General features: G+C 38.4%; 2 protein-coding genes across 2 annotated transcripts in view; one reads left to right on the top strand and one right to left on the bottom strand.

The window, feature by feature from the left end:
* Window positions 1–11167, top strand: part of LOC135472451 (adhesion G-protein coupled receptor V1-like) — a 113780-nt gene extending 102613 nt beyond the window's left edge. The window contains exons 91-105 of the mRNA XM_064751967.1: window positions 41–148; window positions 319–489; window positions 2760–2843; window positions 3015–3078; window positions 3221–3310; window positions 3545–3648; window positions 3959–4157; window positions 4597–4701; window positions 5334–5474; window positions 6143–6224; window positions 7546–7660; window positions 7942–8099; window positions 8436–8557; window positions 9204–9380; window positions 10185–11167. Coding sequence (XP_064608037.1) covers window positions 41–148; window positions 319–489; window positions 2760–2843; window positions 3015–3078; window positions 3221–3310; window positions 3545–3648; window positions 3959–4157; window positions 4597–4701; window positions 5334–5474; window positions 6143–6224; window positions 7546–7660; window positions 7942–8099; window positions 8436–8557; window positions 9204–9380; window positions 10185–10466 — 2002 coding nt within the window. The 3' untranslated portion in view covers window positions 10467–11167. The remainder of the gene's footprint in view (window positions 1–40; window positions 149–318; window positions 490–2759; window positions 2844–3014; window positions 3079–3220; window positions 3311–3544; window positions 3649–3958; window positions 4158–4596; window positions 4702–5333; window positions 5475–6142; window positions 6225–7545; window positions 7661–7941; window positions 8100–8435; window positions 8558–9203; window positions 9381–10184) is intronic.
* Window positions 11168–12407: 1240 nt separating this feature from the next.
* Window positions 12408–24700, bottom strand: LOC135472587 (transmembrane 6 superfamily member 1-like). The gene is made up of 9 exons (XM_064752147.1): window positions 24596–24700; window positions 22837–23050; window positions 20909–21110; window positions 20205–20290; window positions 19296–19396; window positions 18855–18962; window positions 18085–18177; window positions 17537–17659; window positions 12408–16317 (listed from the first exon to the last, which is right to left on the bottom strand). Exons 2-9 carry the CDS (start codon window positions 23036–23038, stop codon window positions 16084–16086), a joined length of 1149 nt encoding a protein of 382 aa, XP_064608217.1. The 5' UTR covers window positions 23039–23050; window positions 24596–24700; the 3' UTR covers window positions 12408–16083.
* Between the last annotated feature and the right edge of the window lie 20 nt (window positions 24701–24720).

Genomic DNA, 24720 nt, shown 5'->3' with positions numbered 1-24720 from the left:
TGGAAACTGAAATGTATATGCCCTTTTTATACCATTTAAGGCTATTGGATAAGTTGGACCGTACAGTGTCTAAACAGATGGGTGAAAATGAAGGAAACCTTGTGGATGCCATTTTGAGAGATGTGACTGACAAGGGATTGGAGACCCAGTGAGTATATGCACCAAAACATAACATCTGGACATGTGGCAGATATTTAGAAAGAATGTAAATAGAGTTCAAAACATATGATAGAAGTGATCTGTGTGTTTCAGAGAAAGTAAAGATAAAGCTTCTTTTCTTTACATTATATAATCTTTTCCCTCATTTTCTTCCCTCAGGTTTCCCGGTCCTTCCTTAAAGCCTGAGCTGTTTGACATTTTCTGTAAGCTGCTGGACCCGAGGAAGCAGGACAGTCGAAGGGGACATTACTCTTACACCAAACTGTTGGAGAAGTTTGCCTATGGTTTAGTGACTGACCAGCCCTGTCCCTACCCTAGCCCACCAGCCCTGTGAGTACATCATGGTGCTCTCTACCTGCTTAGCTCAATTTATTACCTTGTCCTGTCAGATCTCCTGATTTGTTAGATGTAAAAATGTAAATTGCTGGCTGAATGCAATTCTCACGGTTCAGCTGGGGCTTTAAATCATGAAGTTGACCTATATATGTACCCACCCTGGACTTTTCTCTGTGCAATCCAGTTTCTGCCAAGTGTAAAACTGACTGCCATTGTCCATGTGAAATTTGAATCTGACATTGAATACTAAGACAAATGCATGAATGTTAAAACTGGTAGTTTATATACATATAAAAAAAAAAAATATTACCCTATTATTTCTTCGACCTTTTCAACTGCCCCTACAACCAGTATTTTGAAACATTGTTGGAGGACTATAGGGTGTAGAGAAATAATCTGCACAGTTTTCTGCAGAGAGGGAAGAAAAGTGTCAGTGTCTGTGTTGGTGTCCGGTTAAGCTTTTTTTTTTTTTTAGCTCCTGTATAATGGGCTCTCATACATGGATTGCAGGTTGAGCTTTTTCTTTTAGTTCCTGTACATGCATAATGGGCTCTCGTTCATTGATTGAAGGCTAAGCTTTTTTGTTTAGCTCTCTCGTGTAAGGTATTGTGTGTAATTGCACATACTCGGACGGAAGGTTAAGCTTGTTTTTTTTTAGCTGATGTATATTGGGTTATCTCATATGGATTGAAGGTTAGGCTTGTTTTTTTCGCTCCCTAATTTATGGTATGGTGTGTAAATGCACATTCTCAGACGGCAGGTCAAGCTTTTTTGTTTTTAGCTCCTGTATAATGGCAATCATACGTCGATCTCCAACATACAGAGATAGAAAGTTATGTTTTGTTTGGGTTTTTTTTTTTATATATTTCTTTTCGTCTGTGTACATCTACAGAGGGCCTTCTGATCGAGTGTTGAATTGTTTTATAGGTTTTAGTTTTAAAGTTTTTGTGAATGTTTTTTAATGATTTTAGTTAATAGACTTTCAATTAAAAAATTTACCAGTCACATAAACTTCAATTTGTTTTCTGTAGTAAACATGTTCTCTAGAAATTAAGCCTCCATGCAGGGCAATCATTTCTTGTATGCAGGGTTTCTTTGACTTTATTACTTATGAGGTTTTATAGCAAGATTTACCGTTTTTGTAATGAAGAAAAATTTCAGTTACAATTTTTATGCACACACTGACCTACATGTAGGAGAACAAGAAGGGTATTGGGTTCCTCTGGCGATTTTACCAGATTTGTCACCAATTTCCTGTTTTGTGAAAACACATTCAGATTGACTTCATTCTGTTCTCCTGTAAACACGGATGTCTACAAGCCTTTCTTGTAGGGCTACACTTTCTTATGCAATCACTTATCTAGACAGACTTTTTGTCTCTCAAGCTACTTTACCAGATTTTTGGAGTGTAAGAATTTACCTTGGTGTATACCAATTTATCTGATATAAATAGTATCTGTAGAAAGCTTTCCATATCTGTATTAGTACTAGGAGCCTATGGCACTGGCTGGTGCATGTGCCTTCCTGTGCTGTGACGGAATGTTTAAACCATCCACGCAGACAGTGACTGTTCTCGTATTTGCTCAGCCAATCAGAGGGCTGCAGTGGCCACCCATAGTGCATGGATATCCAATCTTGGGAAGTGATTTGCATATCAAAAACCACACCAGTGAGGAGTTGGTGCTCGAATACACAACAATGAAGTTTTTTTACTACCAAAGCTGAATGTTTGCTCAGCCATTCACACAGCTGGTTCATGGATTGCTGCATGCAGTTCACAGTTTGCATATCAAAGACCACTGTCTCAATTTTGTGCACAAACTCCCCGCAATGACGCACAATGATGGTTTTTACCACCACCCTTTACAGGTTTTATCTTTATTCTGATTCCATGGTCTAGTGAACTGCTATAGCTGGCGAGATCTTCTGAATGCTTAGTTATAATAATTGTGTGCATAAATTCTTTCAAAAAATGTCTTTCAAAAAAGTTATAAAATTTTCATTTTTACTGAAATTTGGATAATATTCAACTTTCTGAACAAACATTAAAAAACCTAAATCGTTTCTAAGACTGAGCACTCAGATCCAATCAAAATGACCGATGTAACCATGCATAGAATGTGTGATAATTTACGCTGTTTTCATACTGTGATTATAACAAGATTTGAGGATGGGGTGAAGTTTAGGGTTAGTGCCTCCCAATAAGGCATTAACAGGATTAGTGAAATAAAATTGTTTGCAGTAATTCCTTTTTTATGTTACAGGGTGACATACCAGTGTCAGAATGTGAAGATCTCCGCAGGCAGGTGGGGCCAAACTAATCTGACAGGCTTCTTCTACAGAGCTCAGTAAGCATGAATATCCTCTATATGTTCATGTAAGCAAGGTATCGATATTAACATATACAGTACTGAGGTTTTAACCTCCTAGCTTACTGGCTTGTGTAAGTAAATTGTTAATTAAAATATAGATGGATATCTTATCTTTTATCAAATTGTATGTGTATTTTCTCTCTTCAGATTCGGTGACAACTTTGTGGTACCAGCCAGTATCAGTGGAATGTCTGCACTAGCCAGTCAACAGGTATGTCAACTTCTTGTCAACAGTGAGTCGTACTATGGAATTCTGACGCCATCTCTGTATCTAGTAGTCACTTGATGATTGAAGTGGCAAGACACTGAGTAAAGTGGAAATCCTTCACTGTTATGTTTTTTCATGTTTTCAGGGTTGTCATGATTTCCACTTGATAGAGTACAACTCTGAGGAATGGTTTTACGAGGAGAGTCAGACAGAGCCACAGCTTCTCAACAGCAGGGTCAGTAATTAGCTCATTACATCATCTGTATCACATTTTTGGGCTCAGCTTGTTAATAATGCTAATATTCATTTTAATACAACTTTTGTCTTTTTAAGTCTTTTCTTCCGGCCGTCATCCTTGCAGGCTAGCTTTGTGTACAAGTAAGTGAAAAATGTGTATTGAGTTACACATCAGTTACCTAGATAAATAATGACTAAACTTTGTGTGATAATCAGTAACCTTTGAATACAGGTGGTGTCATTTGGAATCAAGGGGCGTGACTCTAGCTTCTCAGACACGCCAGCCACGTACCGTATCCACACCCCAAGCCGAGCCATAGCACCCAGGCAATCACAGTGAGTTTACCTCCAGTACTAGCCAGCGTGAACTATAATTTAAATTGGAGAATAACCCTCTTGTCAAACCTTACAAGTATCTTATTAAGTCATCTTGTTATATTCTCATTGCTTGTTTTCAGTTTACTTGTATCCATTTAAAGGTGTCCAGTATAGTTTACCTTTCATCTAAAAAATTGTGTACATTTTATTTTTGTCTATAATGGCTCTACTGTGTTTGTTTAAGATCTACATTCATTTCCCTGGTTTTGTAAAATGTTCCTTCATTTGTTTAGCTGTGTTTAACAGTAGCATGCTTTTACTTGTGCAGGTGTGTTTACTTTGATGAGAGTAGTCAGACATGGACAGGTGCGGGGGACATCTGTCAGGTGACAAATAACTTTGATCTGACAGTGGATGACTACGTGGACTGTTCCTGTCAACATCTTACCAGTTACGCCGTCAAGGCGCGAGTCTCCGACACCACAGGCTACATCGTCTGGTTCTACGTGGCCTGTTTCATATGTATTGTAAGTATACTGAATTCTAACTCTGCTGATTTCTGTGAGTTATGATATACCTGTAGTGTTTATTTCAGAAAGGTTTCTTAAACATGCTTTGAACACAACAGGAAACTATTTAAGTTATATCACTTTAAAAGCTCATGTCAGATCTGAAAAAGTAATTATGGCAACTAAAATGAACCCTTCCACTTCAGGATCACTTCAGTTTAAGCCAGATGTGTTCGAGATAAACCTCAGAGATTACTTACCTGTATCTTATTTGGGACCTGAATAATAATCTCACCTGTTCATTTTGATTCAGTTCACCTTGTGGATTTTTATTTTTTTGTTCAGATAATTCTCTTTACTGGACGATTTTTTGTGGGAACAATGAATTGAGCTATTAAGCATAATGTCTGTGACAGTGTCTGTGTATTATGGTGACATTTGTGTATTCTGCTTTCAGATCTGTATGGCTGTTACCATTATTAACCACCATGTGTTTGCCATCCTGCCCAGATTTTCCGTGTGTCTTCTCATGCACATGTGCTTTGCTTGTATGGCAACCCAGGTACGTCTATATAAACTTACTCAGGTAACCACAGCAATAACTCTCTGGCTGTGTGTATCACCCTGTGCCGATTTATTCATTTATTTATTTGATTGGTATTTTATGACGCACTCAAGAATATTTCACTATACAAAGACAACCAACATTATGGCGGGCGAAGCAAAAGGGAAACCCAAAACCACACCCTGTACATCCTCAACAAGTCTGACAAGTAAAGTATAGCTGTAGATGCTGTTTGTAAATATAATTCATTAAAGTTTAAAACTCTGAAACTAGTAAACTAAAATGTAAATTTCAGTTAGGGAGTCGTGTGAGGGACACAGAAGCTACAAAGTAACCTCTGCTAAAATAACATGCACTTTGTATGTGGTTGAATTTGTTGACGTTGTAGGTTGTAACATTTTTATATGATAGTTGTTTCTGCTATGTCACATACACTTACATACATGTAGTTTAAGTCTTTCTCTCCAGATGTATGTTTTGTTTCTGTCTGTTTCAATGAAGTTTACGTGAAGTATCTTTGATAATTATGATATATTACTATCATTTCATACATGTTAATTTAATATCCCTTTGAGACAAGTTTCTATTGTGCACCCTGTTTATGTCCAATACATCGCTTCATGTTTCAGATATGTTACGTGATAGCGGCGTTCTTCAGCCCCACAGACATCCTGGTATCCAGCTTGGACCAGGACAATGGTCGCTGTATCGCCATGGGGCTTTTTTTGCACTACTTTTTCTTGGCTCAGTTCACGTGGATCTTGACTCAGGTAGCACATGACCTTCATGATCTTGCTCACTGAATCTCACCGTCTAGATGATCAGAATAAGTACAACTTCCCTTGATCTTAAAGGGCATGAACTGGACAGGCTTATCTGTTGCCTGAATTATGATGAATTCCTTCATGATATGTCTGGTTTCTTCCCTCGAAAAATATCTCAGCAGTTGTATAGATAAAATGGTTTTGAATAAATAAATTTAGATTTCCATTGTTGATACCCTTTTAGTATGGTCTTTGTGCCTGGTATAGGCTGTGAAGAGGACTGTCTGAAGGTTAAATGTCATTGTTACTGATAGAGACATCTGAAATCAGTCATTTGTAAATTATTTTTGTTATTATTATATTAGGCTGCTCTTGGCTGAAAACTCTTCACCTGTACGTATACCTGTACTGCACTGCATCCAGGAACAGCGTTTAGTGGGAATCGTTTAGTTCTCAGAGTCAGACATTATGTGCAAGGTCAAGAGAAAAAAGCCTTCAGCAGAATGTTTTAATAGCTGATGGGTACAATGACATTTATGCTGAGTGAAAGTTAGGCAAGCTAAAGATTTCAGCAGAAAAAGTGGCAGATAATATCAGTCATTCATACTGAAAATGTATACTTTATCACCTTGTAGTCTGTTTTATTTATTGATGGGAGTTTTTCTCTTTTGTAGTCTGTGAACTTCTGGAAAATCCTGGTGATGAATGATGAGCACACAGACAGGAAGTATGCTGCTTTCTTCCTGCTGGGCTGGGGTAAGTTGTAAATGCGGAGATGGCTTTATTCATTGAGAAACATGTCTTTTACACGTTTACTTCTCTTTATAGTAATATTGCAGTGGTCTCCGGCTTCAGTTTGCTAGAGGCCTTATATTAGTCGCAATTAATAAGCAACCAACACAAATGGTCCTCCATGTGGTCTTATATGATGTTTGGTTTACTCTGGGTACTTTAGTTTCTTGCACCCTTGACTTTAGATGAAGTTTGGTTTACTCTGGGTACTTTAGTTTCTTGCACCCTTGACTTTAGATGAAGTTTGGTTTACTCTGGGTACTTTAGTTTCTTGCACCCTTGACTTTAGATGAAGTTTGGTTTACTCTGGGTACTTTAGTTTCTTGCACCCTTGACTTTAGATGAAGTTTGGTTTACTCTGGGTACTTTAGTTTCTTGCACCCTTGACTTTAGATGAAGTTTGGTTTACTCTGGGTACTTTAGTTTCTTGCACCCTTGACTACAGATGATGTTTGGTTTACTCTGGGTACTTTAGTTTCTTGCACCCTTGACTTTAGATGAAGTTTGGTTTACTCTGGGTACTTTAGTTTCTTGCACCCTTGACTTCAGATGATGTTTGGTTTACTCTGGGTACTTTAGTTTCTTGCACCCTTGACTTCAGATGAAGTTTGGTTTACTCTGGGTACTTTAGTTTCTTGCACCCTTGACTTTAGATGAAGTTTGGTTTACTCTGGGTACTTTAGTTTCTTGCACCCTTGACTTCAGATGAAGTTTGGTTTACTCTGGGTACTTCAGTTTCTTGCACCCTTGACTTCAGATGAAGTTTGGTTTACTCTGGGTACTTTAGTTTCTTGCACCCTTGACTACAGATGATGTTTGGTTTACTCTGGGTACTTTAGTTTCTTGCACCCTTGACTACAGATGATGTTTGGTTTACTCTGGGTACTTTAGTTTCTTGCACCCTTGACTTTAGATGAAGTTTGGTTTACTCTGGGTACTTTAGTTTCTTGCACCCTTGACTACAGATGTAGGGGTCCGAGTGTGGTCCCAGAATGATCCTCAGAATAAATCCTTCAGCCATTTTGATATAAAGCTTACTTACTCGTGAAATAATTTTTGTATTTATTTGATTGATTTTTAGTGTTGTTTTACACTGAACTCGAGACCATTTCATGTTGGTGATGCTTGCCAGCATTATCGTGGTGGGAGCAAACTGGGCAGGGAGAAATCCATGATCATCGGCAGGTTGCTGAAAGACGAGTAATCTTATAACAGTGTTCTTGATGTATTTAGAACTTTGCTAGTTGATATTGTTCTGTATACAGTTATGTTTTCTGTTCTCCAGCCACTCCTGCTGTCATGGTGGCTGTATTTTACATCATCGTCTACAATGTGTACAAGTATGTCTACAGTATGCCATTTGACTTCATCTACGGAGATGTGGGAAACACTGGAGACATGTAAGTGATTTGTTTGATTGAACAAGTGTACCTGCCATTTGAATATACTAAATAACTTTCAACAAGAAAATCTGAATTTTCATACTTATTCCTCTTTTTTGTTGTCTTAGTTACTCAGAAAAGAATACATGGTCTCAAATTAACATTTCTGTCAGTGATGAGAAACTTGTGAAGTCCTCATATTTTTAGAATCACTTTTCACAGAGTTGTTCTTCATTCTAACATTAGCTAGGGTGGATGGAAGGTAACTCATTGTTTGCATGTTATTTCTCCTCTTTTAGCTGTTTCATCACAAATGCATTGGCGGGTATGGGAGGGGTGATCCTGCCCTGTATACTCCTGCTACTTGCCGTTTGTGTGGTGTTTGTACAGGCCTATCAGCTCACCCCACAATGGAAGGCCTACGATGACATCTACAAGGGCAGGCACAATGCCAAAGGTAAGTCAAATACTCTGTATATAACTACATCATACATATGAAGTAAGGAAGCAATGATACTATGTAAAATTATCTACCTGTGGCTAGGTCAGAGAATATTTTAAACATTTCCAAAGCACATGGAACAGAAATTTTCATGCATGTATTTATTGGCCTACTTGAAGCAAGATTTGTTTAAAAAAACTGGTATGCATGCTTGTAGGATTGTATTGCCGCAAGCAAACATGACTTTCCAACTAATACTATCAATAGTGATTATTGGCTGAAGTCTTCAGTACAATCCTGACAAGATCGAACAATTCCCCTTCACCTGAGGCTGTCTGCTTATGTTTTCAGAGGTGCGGATCCTGCTGGGCTTTTGGGGGATCATAGTATTCACCTGGCTGTGGGGAGGTTTACACCTAGCCTACCGCCACCTGTGGATGCTCATCCTCTTCTGTATCTTCAACATCACACAGGTGAGCTTCATGGTTAACTACACCAGCCCTGTCAAAACGGCTATTGGAGAGACACTGGCATGCCAGCTAGGCTGGTAGCTCTGTCTGGGTTAACTAAAACTTGACCTGGGAAAGGGGTCATACATCACTGGTCAATTGGTCTACTGCATCCAGAACAGTGAGGTTTTCAAATTTGACCCTGGCTTGGTTGACTCCACCTCTGCCTGGGAACGTGGATTTCACTGTGTGAAATCAGAAGTGGCCTTCTGACTGTTTCCAGAAACCCACCAACCCTTGACCAATGCAGTTTGTGAATGTTCAGCAACCTGCAGATGGTCGTGGGTTCCCCCGGGTTCTGCTAGGTTTCCTCCCATCATAACGCTGGCCGCCGTCATATAAGTGAAATATTCTTGAGTACGGCATAAAACACCAATCAAATAAATAAACAAATCACAATGCCATTCTGAAGTTTTTCAAACGTATAATCATTCTGATCACATCTTACTTAATTCTTTGCCCTGGGCTCTGCTCAGTTTTCTCCCACCATAATACTGGTCACCGTCCTATAAGTGAAATATCCTTGAGTACGGCATAAGACACCAATCAGATAAATAAAAAAATAAATTTATGAGTTGTGTGTCACGGTGAGTTTTCTCCCCTCTTCCAGGGCCTGTATGCTCTGATCGTGTACACCATTCTGCGGCATCCCTGCCTGCCCTGTGCGGGACCCCAGAAGGCCAGCTACACCTTCAGCGGAGCGCCCCAGGAGGATAGCACCCACCCCTACCACTCACAACCAGTCTCCCCAAAGTCCAAGGGCTCCAGAGCATCTCTGCTCAATGAGGTATGTGTAAAGCTGACTCCTACAAATCTCAACACCTCAACTGACTCTTCTTTCCTAAATTGTGAGTTGTGAAATGAGGAAACTTTTTAGAAAGAATTCTGCTGCTTCCTGAGGTCCACTTGGAATCAGTGGCTCAATGGATGTGTGCATGTTAGGGCTTTCTAACTCGAAACACTTGTATATACTTGTATGCTGAGGATAACTAACTTAAAAACAATTAAATGAAAGGCTTATAAACCTGTTCAACCCATCAACTGCATCAACCATGATTCTGAATCGACCATGATTCTGCATCAAGCATGATTCTGGGTCCAGAAGTTTGTCAGATACAATGTACTGGCAAGTGTAATGGTCGAAACAGATTCCATCTCACCTACACCCTAATTCTTTAATCTTCTCAATCGCCTCTGCAATGAATATTTTGCAACATTTTAGGAGAACTATAGGGTGTGAAGAAATAATTTGCACATTATTAGGAAGCTTTCATCCTAAGTGACACAGACAAATCATTTTACTATCATTTCAATAATAATTGTATGTATGAAAAAAACTGCTTTAGAAGTTGAAAAGGTGGAAGATTTACAGTAAATTTGAGCTTCATCCTACATGTAGAATGGAAATAGGCACAAGACAGAAGTCATCTGGTGAAACAAAACTCAAGTTCATGTAGGAATGAGCAATATAAAGCAGACAAGTGCCATTTTCATTGTTTGTCTTGAATGCTACATATTAGAAATAGTTTTTTTTACATTTGTGGGACTTTAGGTTTTGTGTTAAGTTTACTTTTGTCTCTATCATTGTCAGAGCTGGGAGAGAGCATCTGTCACACCAAGCGCACAGATGAAAGTGAGGAGAACTCTTCCTTCCAATGGCAACATTTACGTGACCCCGCCCGTGTTGTTACATCAGCCACGGGACCCTGATGCACAGGACTTTGACGATCTCCTGTTTGCCCTTAAGACTGGTGGCCCATTCACGCCCAGTGATATTTCTAAAAACCCAGACTATGATAATGTGTCGGAAGTGTCCAGTAAAGCTGGAAATTACCAGATGAGGCGGATTTCTATAGCAGACACCCATTTGTAACATACAGTGATCACGGCCTTTGTATGTTACATCTGTTACCATGACAACATTTACACGTATATCAGTGTCTAAGCTGTATTTTTACAATTATGATGCAGTCATTGTGAACATAATTTGAATATCAGTCATCTTCCTTGATTTGCTTGAATGTGTTGGATTTTCTACATGCACATTCACGGTTTTACATTTTTCATGTCCATATACATGTAAGGTATCTTTTTAAAAATTGTTATATACTTTAGTCCTGTATATAAGGCCTTAGAGCCGTTTTGTAATTGTCGCATTCTTTCATTCTACATAATAGCATTTGATCTCAGCCAGATATGTCACCTCATTATATCCATCCTACCATTTTTGTTTCCAAAAAGACCAAAGATTCAAACGAATAATTTTGTATATTTTATCTTTAAAATATCCAGCCTCAATTTCATCAGTTAACAATGTGCCATCTTTCAAAAAATAATTCCTTTTAGCATTTGTTGAAGGTTTTGTCTAAATACAAATCAAAACAGTGTCTTCATGGAGGCTTTGTACACATACATTAGGCCTAAATCTCTGCTTTGACCAAAAGCCACCACCTTCACCTGGCAATCCATTATTTATTTAAAAGAATAGATTTACTACTTATTCACATCGGACAAGTTTACAGATGTTAACTAAACTTCATCACATGAATAAAACAGGAGAAATGATACCTCTAATTTTAATTATCTCTTAGTTTGTCAATTTGTTTTATGTACATTACATGTTTGCTCTGTGGCCTACATAGGACCACAGGCCGTCATATGGATTGTACAAGCCCAGTGATGCGACTATATGAGTAGTGTACTTATAAACGACAGGCGGAAACACGATTTTACTGGTTTTAGATATCAAGCATTTCTCTGTTAGTTTTACTCGTATGCAATTCTTGGTGTCCTACAAGTGTTACACAGCCAGTAGTTGACAATATCAGCAATCTGGACAGAACCGATGAAAACACTAATATGAACAGGAAGATTAGTGATTTATTTGAATCACAGTGCCGTTCTTTTCTGTTTGCTCTATCCCAAAATATCACCTGTCATATTATGGGATAGAATATACAGAAGACAGTGGTGCTGTGTTCAGATAAATCACTAATCTGCGTTTCCTCATTTCCATGGGTTCTGTCCTCATCATGGAGAATTCAGACGTACTGTTGTCTGTGTAAGACTCGCAGGACAAAACCAAGCACAGATTAGAGTAAAAACTAAGAAATGCTTTGTTTCTAAAATTGCTAAAACTTTGTTTCCGACCTTGTCCTTTTTCATACCTACAGTGCACAAATAGTAGTATGACTGTAAGTTTTATTTATTTATTTATTTGACTTGTGTTTTATGCTGTACTCAAGAATATCTCACTTATCCAACGGTTGGCAACATTATGATGATAGGAAAGGGAACAGTTTGAGCCATGGGTAAACTCATGACCATCTGCAGGTTGTTGGCAAACCTTCATCTGGAAGCATCAGTAGACTATAATAAACCATATAGCAGAGGCATAGAATCTGTGAGAAGCCAACTCAAGCTCATACCTGGCTTCAGAAAATGTTCACTGCAAATCTTAAACCATCTTTGATGCATATGTAAATTCAAACAGAGTTTCATGAATTTAGTATATTATGTAAACAAGGTATACAGAACCCTCGCAGATGGGGGAGGCGGATGTTTGCCATGCAAATTTTGTTCAAGGTACACAGCTGTAGCATACGAAGATGTTATTCTGTTCTTACATGACATTGTTCCTAGACACTGAGGTTTGGAAAACTGACAGGTGGATCAGAGTCTAGAATTGTACTGGCTGTTCCACCAATCACGCATGAGTACCAGAATCTAGCTCCAAATACAGCACTCCAGCCGTACTATGACATATCTCCTAATGAGATTTAACAGATGACAGTCAAGAAGATGAATAAACTGATGACTTTTTGGTAAACTTTATTAAAATTATTCACTGGTAAATCATCAGTTTTATAAAATGGTCAATGAAAACATCTGCATTACAGAATGCAGATACCGGTAATCTCCACAGTGCGCATCCATTATAATCAAACAGAGCATATTTCCACCTGACTGAGGCATCCTTGAATATGCATCACTGGAATTCATACCCCTTTAATATTCCACGTGGAGAGGAAAATGAAACATGCAATAAACCATCATTATGCATCAATCAAAACTATATCAAAAAGTTGTTTTCAAAAAGAAAAAAAATTGCCTATATATTCACTGCTTCCCTGGACCCCATAAGTCTAATCATCTGTAAATTCAGCCAAGTGTTTCTATGGCAACAAATTTTATTGTATCTACATGCACAGGCACTTCATGCTATTAAAAATATGAAAGATAACAATTCAGATTTGGTTACAAACATGACACAAATTGACCATGATGACATCAAAGGGAAATTTTTCACAATAATCATAAACAAAATTCCAAAGTCAACTTTCTTTTTAACACAGTGCAAAATGAACAGCCTGAGTTTACATAACTTCATTAGCACTGATCATTAAACATGTAAACTATGGCTTCTCGTTATCGGCCACTGCTATGGTAACGACAATACCAAATCTGGAAACCATGCCAAGCCACAGGTTTTAAATTAAACATTATATAAATGAATATAAAATTAAATAATGAATACTTTTTAAAAATAACTTTAAATTAATATCAATGGGAAGCATTTAAAAACATACATGGGTGGTCTTACTCTGTTGTGGCATTTAAGCTCGTGTGTACAGAAATTTCAAAATCTTTATATAACAGTTTGAAGTAGAAAACAGCAGTACTTGTATAGCATGATTTGTCCCGAGGTTTTGAGCTCCTCTAACCTTTCAGAGTGACCTACTGTTTGAGGGAACATTAATCCACATTAATCCATGGTTAATCAACTTAATCGACTGGCTTCATGAAACTTCCTACACTTTTTTATGAAGTAAAAGGAAAAACAAATAACAAAAACACACCTTTGCAGCAAGATATTTTTTTTGATGTACTTTGTAACTCTATAAATCAACTTTTAATAAGGAATGTTTAAGGGGCCCTGTGATGGGCCATGTTAGAGTGTCCTAAATCCACATGCGCCGTGATACGCCATGTTAGAGTGTCCTGAATGCATATGCCCTGTGATGCGCCATGTTAGAGTGTCCTGAACGCATATGCCCCGTGATGCGCCATGTTAGAGTGCCCTGAATGCATATGCCCTGTGATGCGCCATGTTAGAGTGTCCTGAACGCATATGCCCCGTGATGCGCCATGTTAGAGTGCCCTGAATGCATATGCCCTGTGATACGCCATGTTAGAGTGTCCCAAACACATATGCCCTGTGATACGCCATGTTAGAGTGTCCTGAACGCATATGCCCTGTGATACGCCATGTTAGAGTGTCCTGAACGCATATGCCCTGTGATGTGCCATGTTAGAGTGTCCTGAATGCATATGCCCTGTGATACGCCATGTTAGAGTGTCCCAAACACATATGCCCTGTGATGTGCCATGTTAGAGTGTCCTGAATGCATATGCCCTGATGCGCCATATTAGAGTGTCCTGAACACATATGCTCTGTGATGCGCCATGTTAGTGTGTCCTGAACACATATGCCCTGTGATACGCCATGTTAGAGTGTCCTGAACGCATATGCCCTGTGATGTGCCATGTTAGAGTGTCCTAAGCACATATGCCCTGTAATATGCCCTGTAAAATAAGGCGCGACTGCAGTCGAAAAGTTTGGGTGACGTAAGCTGAAAATGACACACCCTCGGGTCGTAACAATAACTTTTGTCTGATTGGATAAAGTTGTTAATTTTTCAGCACTTTGATTGTCTCAATGTGCAATATTTTGCTTACTTTAAACTATTATATGTGGGTTGTGCATCGCCAAAATCTGAAAAGTTATGCCTTTCAAACTTCTGGTGAAAATATACAGTTGGCCTGGTCTGTTCTTGTAACAAACACAATACAACATTTAATTAGTGTTTGACTTTCTATGACAACAACTCTACATTTATGTTGGATATGAACAAAAAACAAATACTTAAGCAACTTACTTAACTTCTTGTGAATTATCACAAAAGGGGGACGGACCTGTGCTCCGTTCCAGTTATATCTAAATCTATCTCAGGTTTACATATAAGCTAATCTGAAAATGCTTAATTCTAACCATGTCACAAAACATAATCTATGTCCAAACAAACTGAGCACTAGCTGTTAAGAATACTAAAATCAAGTTTACCAAGTCTTGGAAAAATAACTAACCAGAGTTAAACAAACAGTTAAATAACTAACAGTAATACAATGGTACATAAGAAAAATCCTCTATTTTTCAATCTTTACACTTTCCACACAAAAACAATATACCGTACGCCCTGGATAAAAACTAAAGTTTACCACATCCTGCATAAAATGCACTTCATTTAAGAATTCACATAATTCACATCAATTACACACATTATGAACAATGAACAAGACTTGGCTTGTTGAAAACTTTAAATCATCTGTGTTCATTTGAGCACTTTTGAACATTTTGGCATATTAATCAAAATTAGTCATTATGACATTAATTGGCACATTATTTAATTACCTTTTTAGATTTATACCTTGCAATAATTTTGTGTAACAATTATCCTTGTTTCATTTCCAGTTACACATTAAAACCTTGTTACACATTAAAACCATGCACATTTAATGTACACATGAAACAATTGGTGTTTATTTCTTAATTAGGAGTTTTGAATGTGTACTAACACACAAAATGGCAAAAACGATTCTGAGCTTTCTTCTTGTTTTTTAAGGCACCAGATGTTAATCTAGAAACTAAGTAGTCAGAAGTCTAACAGAAAATATGCATAAATAAAAGAGTTATTATGAAATATAAACTATGTCTCCAAAATAATTTTTGTTGATTTTTTTTTTTTTGGCATAACTATCTTCACTTTCCTTAAAAGCATGGCCTTTAGATTAGAGCGCCTATCCATGTACCCCAATTCTTCAACCTTTTCAACCGCCTTTGCAAACAACATTTTCAAACATTCTGAGAGAATTATGGGGTGCGAAAAAACCATTTTCACAGTTTTAAAAAGCTTGTATCTTTAATGACACAAGCAAATAATTTTCAGCGTCATTTTCATAATAATTATATGCAGAAATTCCACTGAAAAAAGTGCCGTAGTGGTTGAAAAGGTTGAAGATTTACATGTATGTTTCAGGATAGATTAATGTGTATGTAGTGGTTCATGCTATAATGAGTATAACAATGTGAGGTGCTTTTCCCACCATATGCTACTTGGTTCCAAGCTGACTCGACTATTGTTCTCTGGCAGCTTACACCCAGGGCATTTTGGGCAAGAAAGGTTTCCCTTTGCTTTTCATTTAATCACACTATTTGGAAGGTTGAATCACGTCTTAGTAAAAGTTTCAGCATCAAAAGTAATATTTTACGACCTAGATTTGGCTGAAAAAATGGACTATTACGAGGTGAATGTGTAAATCAAATCCAGTAAAAGCTGCTCATTAATCAGTGTTTAAATCTTCACGACCTTACAGCTAAAAAGATGGAATATCAAAATACTGTCATGGAATTGTGGGCTCTGTGTGAGGATCTACATGTGCTTCTTGAAAGCTTTCTTCTTTCTCTGGCTTAAAATGGGTTCTGCTGGTGGTAGCTCATGTGTAAATGTCTTCCCCCACACAAAGCGTAAGGCCATCAACTGAGGAACGAGGAAAAGTGCCCCGTTAATCAGAAAGAAGGACAGACGGACAGACGGATCAGATGGCAGGCGATAGTTTGGGTCTGTGCTGGCATGAATAGCGCCTCCAATGTAAGAAAACTGACCCTGAAAAGAAAATATCAAGCAAATTTGTACATCAGAACCATTCTCTAGCATAATTTAAAGTGTTTCACTAAAATATGAATTATTATTGTTAAATTGCAATTAGTTTTAAATGTAGATTGTAATTTTTCATGAGCTAAAATTACCTCTTTATCATGAGCTTTACTCCCTCTGATGAGTTTTACTCCCTCTCATGAGCTTTACTCCCTCTGATGAGTTTTAAGCCCTCTCATGAGCTTTACTCCCTCTGATGAGTTTTAAGCCCTCTCATGAGCTTTACTCCCTTTCATGAGTTTTATTCTCTCTCATAAGCTTTATCCCCTCTAATGAGCTTTAACACCTCTAATGAGCTTCACTCCCTCTCATTAGCATCACTCCCTCTCATAAGCGTCACTCCCCCTCATTAGCTTCACTCCCTCTCATTAGCGTCACTCCCTCTCATAAGCGTCACTCCCCCTCATTAGCTTCACTCTCTCTCATAAGCATCACTCCCTCTCATAAGCTTCACTCCATCTCATAAGCGTCACTCCCTCTCATAAGCGTCACTCCCTCTCATAAGCGTCACTCCCTCTCATTAGCTTCACTCCCTCTGAGCTTCACTCCCTCTCATAAGCGTCACTCCCTCTCATAAGCGTCACTCCCCCTCATTAGCTTCACTCCCTCTCATAAGCGTCACTCCCTCTCATAAGCGTCACTCCCTCTCATAAGCTTCACTCCCTCTCATAAGCTTCACTCCCTCTCATAAGTGTCACTCCCTCTCATTAGCTTCACTCCCTCTGAGCTTCACTCCCACTCATAAGCGTCACTCCCTCTCATAAGCGTCACTCCCTCTCATTAGCTTCTCTCCCTCTGAGCTTCACTCCCACTCATAAGCGTCACTCCCTCTCATAAGCGTCACTCCCTCTCATGAGCTTCACTCCCTCTGAGCTTCACTCCCTCTTATAAGCGTCACTCCCTCTCATAAGCTTCACTCCCTCTCATGAGCTCTACTCCCTCTTATGAGTTTTACTCCCTAAGTTTCACTCCCTCTCATGAGCTTTACTCCCTCTAATGAGCTTCACTCCCTCTCGTGAGCTCTACTCTCTTTCATGAGCTTTAATAATCCCTTCCATCTTCACCACGGCATAGGCCAAGGCCCAGTTTATCATCCAGGTGTGATTCTCTCCCCACCATAACCCACATACAGGTCCCTCCCTACTGATGACAATCCTGACTCCAGTACCTGAGCAGCTGCCCCAGCATGGATCAAGGCCCAGTCTGTCATCCAGGTGTGATTTTCTCCCCCCCATAACCCACATGCAGCAGCCACGTAGTACGGGATGAAGTAGAAAAGGTATATGAGCATCTAGAGTACATGAAAGAAAGAAACATGACATAAAAGCATCATGTACATATATGTATGCCCTTATTAAGAGATGAAAGATCTCATCAACAACGGTATTTGACCTCACATTTCAAGATTTTTGCAAGATTTCTTTTCATCTTCAGGTAGGGCTTGAAGTTTGTCCGGAAGGTATTATGATATCACAGTAGAAAAATGTATGTTTCAGCACCAGTAATACATTATGACCTCTAAATCTGTAATTTTTCTCTTTTTTTTTTTTGATGAATGTTTGGAGGAAATACTGTAACTGACATCTTGATAAATGGGGGACTCATTGGACACAGCCTTTAAAGTTAATCAGAGGACTGACAAATATTAATCTATCATATTTGGGAGAGGGGGTAATCAAAAAAGCTTCCTGCTTCTTGGGACAGGCCAAGTCTTACCTGCATCATGGGATATGTACTGTCATCCTTCAGATAGGGATCATATTGGTTTTTGTAGATCTGAGACATCTCAGCATTGCAGCCCAGAACCGTCTGGAATATTAAAGTGGCAATATCAGAAAAAACTCAAACTTCAGATAAAACGTAGAAAGTCATTGCTAAAGTGTGGACATCTACAGATGATTAACTTCTTTTTGCACATCAACCAATTAAAAAGGACTCTCACAGGTAGACAAGCACTATTAATGCTAATGACAGGATAATTATTAGAGCACTAATAAAACCAATATTTTATATTTTCTCCATAACAACCCCAAGGAAATGCATATTGCCTATAAAAAATAATTATTTTGCTGTTCTGGAGAGGGGGGGGTAGATTTTACTGTTGATATTTAAGATTGACATGTTCAAGGTGTCATTTTCTCGTTCTGTGTGTCAGGATGTGTCTACTTAATCCCTCAGTGTAACACATACACATTCTGTCATATGTAGTTAACCTGCTGTTCACAAAAATAACTCATGTGTATAATACTGGATCTCATAAACCTCTCAATGAGGCAAACAGCAATTGCCATGGCAACCAACAAGTGTCATGGGAACCAGCTAGTGCCATGACAACCAGGATGTGCCATAGCAACCAACAATATTCTGTGTCATCATGTTACTGGATATTACATATACCATATCAAAGAAATCAGCCACTGCCATGGTAACCACAGTTAGTTAAATTATTTCAAAATAGAAAATATAATTATGGACATCGTACTCACCATACCACGAAAAGCAGCCAGAGCTGTGGCAGCCAGTAGATAGAGAACAAAGAACACATCCTGTGGTCTCTTCCATAATGCTACAGACAATGGCTTACTGACACTCTTCTTCCAAAAACAAAAATCAACACTTTTAGTCCAACTTAATCGAATAAAGAACATTCAACTTATCCAGCAGTCAGCAACATATGGGGGAGGCAAACTTTCCCACCTCTGACCCACAGATTTTCACCTGCAGAGCTGGCCAAATGTGTAGGTCATATCAGTACAAAGCAAGTCTAATGAACTTCATAAAAGAACACATTTAATACACAGACCTAAATTTAGAAAATCAACTATACTATTCCTGAACTCTGAATTCATACCTTTTTTCACCTCAGCACAATCTCTGTTAAAGTTTTGTAAATACACAATAAAATATGACATTTTTTTTAATCTTACCTGAGGTTTCACTCCTGACTTTAAAAACCTGTAGCCTGCCCAGAAGGGTATTATCAGATAGGGAACGTTCAACAATATGGACCACTTCATTCCATACTTACCTGACAAACACAGAAGGAATAAACAGTACTCTTCATATAAAATGTCAGATTTTACTCTGAGAAAATCAGAAGAAATTGTTTGTATATGTACCTACAGTAATGCACATCCATCTCTGTCTCTGTCTATGTAATAATTTCACTTATTTGATTAAGGTTTACCAGGTTAGAGTTAGGTGGAGGCATCACTCTTTGCCAGGTAACTAACAATGAAAAAGCGCGATGATTCAAACACTGGGCTCAATGGTCAAGGGCAGGTGAAGTTCCTGCAGAAGCCATTGGTCCTGACTGCCATTTCCACGCTACTCTTACATAGATCAGCATAGACCCATACATCAAATATAACGTTCTTCTTCAGCTGTACGTGGGAAGTTCTGGCAGCAACCTGTGGATGGGTTTCCTCCATGCTCTGCTCGGTTTCCTCCCTTCATAATGCAGGTCGTCGTCGTATAAGTGAAATATTCTTGAGCATGGCTTTCAGCACCAAGCAAACAAATATATCAAATATTACGAGATTGAAAGAGAAGCTACGCCTCATTCAACAACGTTAGTGTGACTCAAAAGTTCTGCCAACCTATCATCTGACAAGTTAACACAGCTTAAATTTCCCACACCAGTTAAATGTGATATGTTGGCATATACTGTGTTACCTTCGTTTCCCACATCTGTAAATTAAATTGCAAGTTTACGTGTAGATACCATCTATTCATGGAAATTCGCCTTCACCATTGCTAGAGACAAAAGTCGCAAGGAAATGCCATTGCATGAATAAGTATGGAGGCCACAGTTTTAATCAGTGTAATCAACATACCTGCAATATTGCCAGGTAAAAAGACGACCATACTGTGAGCTATAGAACCTGCCCAGTACAGGCCCACCTCTCTGTACCAACCCTGCCTAGGAGCACAAAAGTATAACATAGTATTACCTCTCTGATTAGGATTTAAAACCTACATGTATTTGTACATGTATATCGTAACATTTCTTCTAGGTAATATATACAATATATAATAATATATACAATATATAATAATATATACAATATATAATAATATATACAAGGATTACCTCAGATTTGTTGACAGCTATACAACCATTCCACATCAGGTATAAGAAAGTTATTATCCGTCAGTTACTTGGGAAACTGTTTTGTTATCTTTCTTTTTTTTTACCACCAAAAAGAGAAGCAATGAGGTATTTGAAGAAATGCACATTCCCTCCTTCTAGTTTCTTAATTTGAATATCCTTGCTATTAACATATATGAATTAGCTCTTTTTGCATGAAGTCTGCTCATCTGGTCAATCTTGACCCTGACAGACCATTACCAAAAACACCTACATGATGCGGTTAATTAAGGCTGTCAATGGGCTTTTTGTTCAACATGAGTCTTGGGCCGGGAGATTTGAGAAGGGGTGGGTGGGTAGTGTGGCGAGCATTAAAGTGAGTGACACACAGTCACAGGAAAGATGAGATGAGATGCCAGTCTACCTCTCTTTTGATCAACAATTCCTTACCGTTTAGAGTGTCCAGCCACCATGAGGACGTACATGAGAAGGTGGGCGATGCCGTCCCAGTAGAGAATCATCGTTCCGTGGGCGGTGACTAGGTAAGGTTCCCCCTCCAGGAGGTAGAATGTCATGAAGCTACTGATAAAACCATCATTTTCAAGAGCTATCACCAAGTCCATCACCGAGCTGAATGTGAAGATACTGAGCACTAAAAAAAAAAGGTAAACTAATTTAATAACTAGAAAACAATCCCAAAATTTTAATTGATCCTTTACACTGTGCTCAAGAATATTTCACTTATACGACGGCAGCTAGCATTATGGTGGGAGGAAACCGGGCAGAGCCGGAAAGGAAACTCACAACCATCTTCAGACTGCTCAATCTTAAAAGAAAAGACGCGTAATATAACCTGAGATGGAAACAAACTTAAAAGACCACAGGTATTATGATGTGCTTTGTAAGTCTAGCATGAGAACGCATGTAACAATAAAGTTATTATTGAACCGGAAAGCTGTTCCAGACGCCATGAAGATTGTAGGCAAGCTCCAGCATGAACAGAACTGAGTTATATGTAGAATAAACTAAGACCTTTTATCAACTTCACCACTTATATTTAACTATAATGCACATTTTGCCAGTCTTTCAATAGCATGCAAAATTACAGATCACTGAATGCATAAAGGCAAACGTTCTATCTTTTGTTCATTCTGTGAATGAGCGTCACAACGATTCACCTTTCTGCCAGGCCAAAACTGAACAAGTCCACATCAGCCTGTCTTCTTTCAATGATCTATTTATTATTCGCCAAATATCAATCCCTTCAACTCGGCAGCAAATCTCGGCCGTCCAAAATGAAAATTTGATGCAGAAATTTAAGATCCTGGTAGTAGAATTTGTATTAATTCTTTTTTAATAAACAGTGCTATTCCGTCTCACCGAATTGCGACAAACAGTTAAGCTAACCCTTATTGCAATAGACCGAAATATCACACGAAACATGTGTACTTTAATCCTGTGGTTTTAGAAGGGTAAAAACCTGTGACAAAATAAAGAAAAGCTACTGATAACAGCGTATCACATTTGCAGAGATGAGGCAATATGTTACATACATTTTGTGGTAACGAGTTGTCCTGCTTGTAATATAATGCATTATTCCAACATGAGTTATTTCCCTTGAACTGCTAAAAAACTTGACGGTGACGTTTGTAGAATTAACAAAACTGAATTCCAAGGCCTATGCATTACTCAAATGATATGTGTATGAGCGCAATACATAAGCACACCTAAAATAAGACATCAACAGATATGTTTAGCTCACAAGTTCTCAGATAACTGTTCACAGACCAGGTGCACCGAAGAGATATCGGTAGGTTATAACCAAAACTTAAAATGTGGATGGCTCCAAGGGTGAAATTTAGGCTTAAGTTAACAGTTCAGTTGAGAGCATCTGTTTCCATGTGAAATGTCAAAATATAAATAAACATACCTCCAAAACTGGAGAGCGGTAACCATATCAAAGTAGATGAAAAAAACATGCGATGGGTGGCAGCACAGGTGCAATAGTGTATATTAATTTATTTATTTGATGGGTGTTTTATGCCACAATCAAGAATATCAGACTTATACGACCGTAGCCAGCATTATGATGGGCGGAACCAGGCAGAGCCTGGGGGCAAAAATGTACATACAAAGAGACGCAGCGTCATCAAATGACACCTCGCTGACAGTAAAATCATGTTGCCAAATGCCAATATACAATATGAATGTTGCTAATGGCAACATGACATACATGTATGCAACATTTGTGACCCATCATCACAACATTAAGAGATGGGCAAACATGAAAGTTGTACATAAATGTACAATATTTTGTCTAGCTATTAATAACATAAAACTTGACTTAAAGCACATAACTATAGCTTGCCATCTCTCACCATAGAAAAACGGGTCATTTTTCTCTCCTCTAATAATCATCATGGCAGCAGGTATAATGGCTACCAGAGCAAGGCAGACAACTCCGGCCACAAGAACAAAAAACTGCTGTTCCATGGCTCCTGTTTTGTTGAGAACGTAGGCAATTGGAATCCCAGTTAATGAGATGGGCAGGGCTACAGCCCACATGGTTGACACACCCATGGTGGATTGTTCCTGAAACAGTAGTTTTATACTACAAATGAGAAATGTAACTGATATATTGTGATGGTTTGTCAGTGAAGATCTGGGGATACAATATATGGTCTAGCTTACAGTTTCTTGAAATAAATCTGCAAAAACTCGGGAACAAAATATTTATACATGTGCGTGACTTTATACACACAACAGACTTGCATCACACAAAAACACTGGCTAATGTGAGGTACCGGTGATTTTGTAAAGGCAACCCAGATGTACATACTGTATGCCATGTAAGAACAAATAAACCCGACTATAATCTGGTGAGGTCTGCCATCTGTAGGTTTACTACAGTATGGGGTATTGTTATGAGCAGGACTTCCATAGGCCAGAAGGTGTCAAACATTTGAAAATAGCGTCTTGGAATTGTTGACTAACACTCTCACCATAGTCCTAAACGGACTTCTTGTAATGGTCATTCAGAAAAAATGCTTGCCAATCACCGATCGAATGCATAACAAATTGCATAAATGAGCTCCTTCATTTTTGGTGGTGACTTTTCAGTGTGGATTCTAACACTCATTAACGAGGCATATCGCCGAATGAGAAAAAATTGTGCTGTTATTTTAGATGCCATCTACAAAAAGTTGAGACTTCCAGATGTCTACTGACATGTGTCTGACTGAGTGAAAAATTGAATGTTCAGTTTTATTTGGGGTTTCCCTTGGATCCCTTTAGTTAGAAACATGGCCAATGACTTTTTTGACTGGGTTACCTCCTCTTGCTGCCTAGATGACATTATGGATAGAAAGGAAGACTATATTCCTCAACCTTTTTGCATATGAAAAAGAAACTTGATGTGCATATGTATATCCATATTTATGACTTTTGGTGACAAAACTACACTGGGTGGATTGGCCAATTGGCAAACTCCAAAAAAAAGTATAATTTAATCAGTCTACACAGAATAATGCCCTAAGAATTTGCTTGAAACAATACTTTGCAAACATATTAAGAGGTTGGAGAATTACAGTAGACTTATAAATCGCTTTTGGTCTATCATGTTTATAAATGTGCGATCCAAGAGCGAACGTTGCATTCTGGGAATCTTTGTGCTGCCTTATTTGGATGAAAATTCTGAATTTCTTTTGGCAGTATGTCCCTGCTTATAATTAGATCCTGGTCAAGTGCTTGATAACTGTCACAGCCAATGAATGAACGAATCATCATCCATAAACAATTTAATAGATATTTTATAAAGAGCTTATTAGTCGACATAGCTAATTTTAAAATCCCACAATGATTCCTAGACCAACCTACATAAAATTCCACTTGTGGCGAAAATTCATTTTTTATGTTAAATGTTTTTGATTAGGCCTATATGCACAGTAGCATTATAACCCATCCTTCTTACATAAAAACACCGTGCAGAAGCACTTGAGTAAAAATCGTGATCAACACGTGATCAGTGGACTGAGTCCGAATTAACTGTAAAAGCATGTATCAATATCGTGCAAACATCGATCTTAAGGCCACTTCTTGGAACTATTAAGTGGCTTAACTTGAAACGCCGTAACTTACAATGCTAACAATACGGATATCCGTTTACCAACTTACTTTGTCTCCGGTAAAGTAAGCACCGATGCAGAGGAAGGTGACACTGATCGGGTTTTAACTGGACTTCATATGCGGCTTCGTACGCGCCA

The sequence above is a fragment of the Liolophura sinensis genome, chromosome 8 (genome assembly GCF_032854445.1).
Source record: "Liolophura sinensis isolate JHLJ2023 chromosome 8, CUHK_Ljap_v2, whole genome shotgun sequence".
Classification (NCBI taxonomy): domain Eukaryota; kingdom Metazoa; phylum Mollusca; class Polyplacophora; order Chitonida; family Chitonidae; genus Liolophura; species Liolophura sinensis.
Note: the sequence above shows the minus strand (reverse complement) of the source record. Positions and strands in the feature narration are given on the sequence as shown.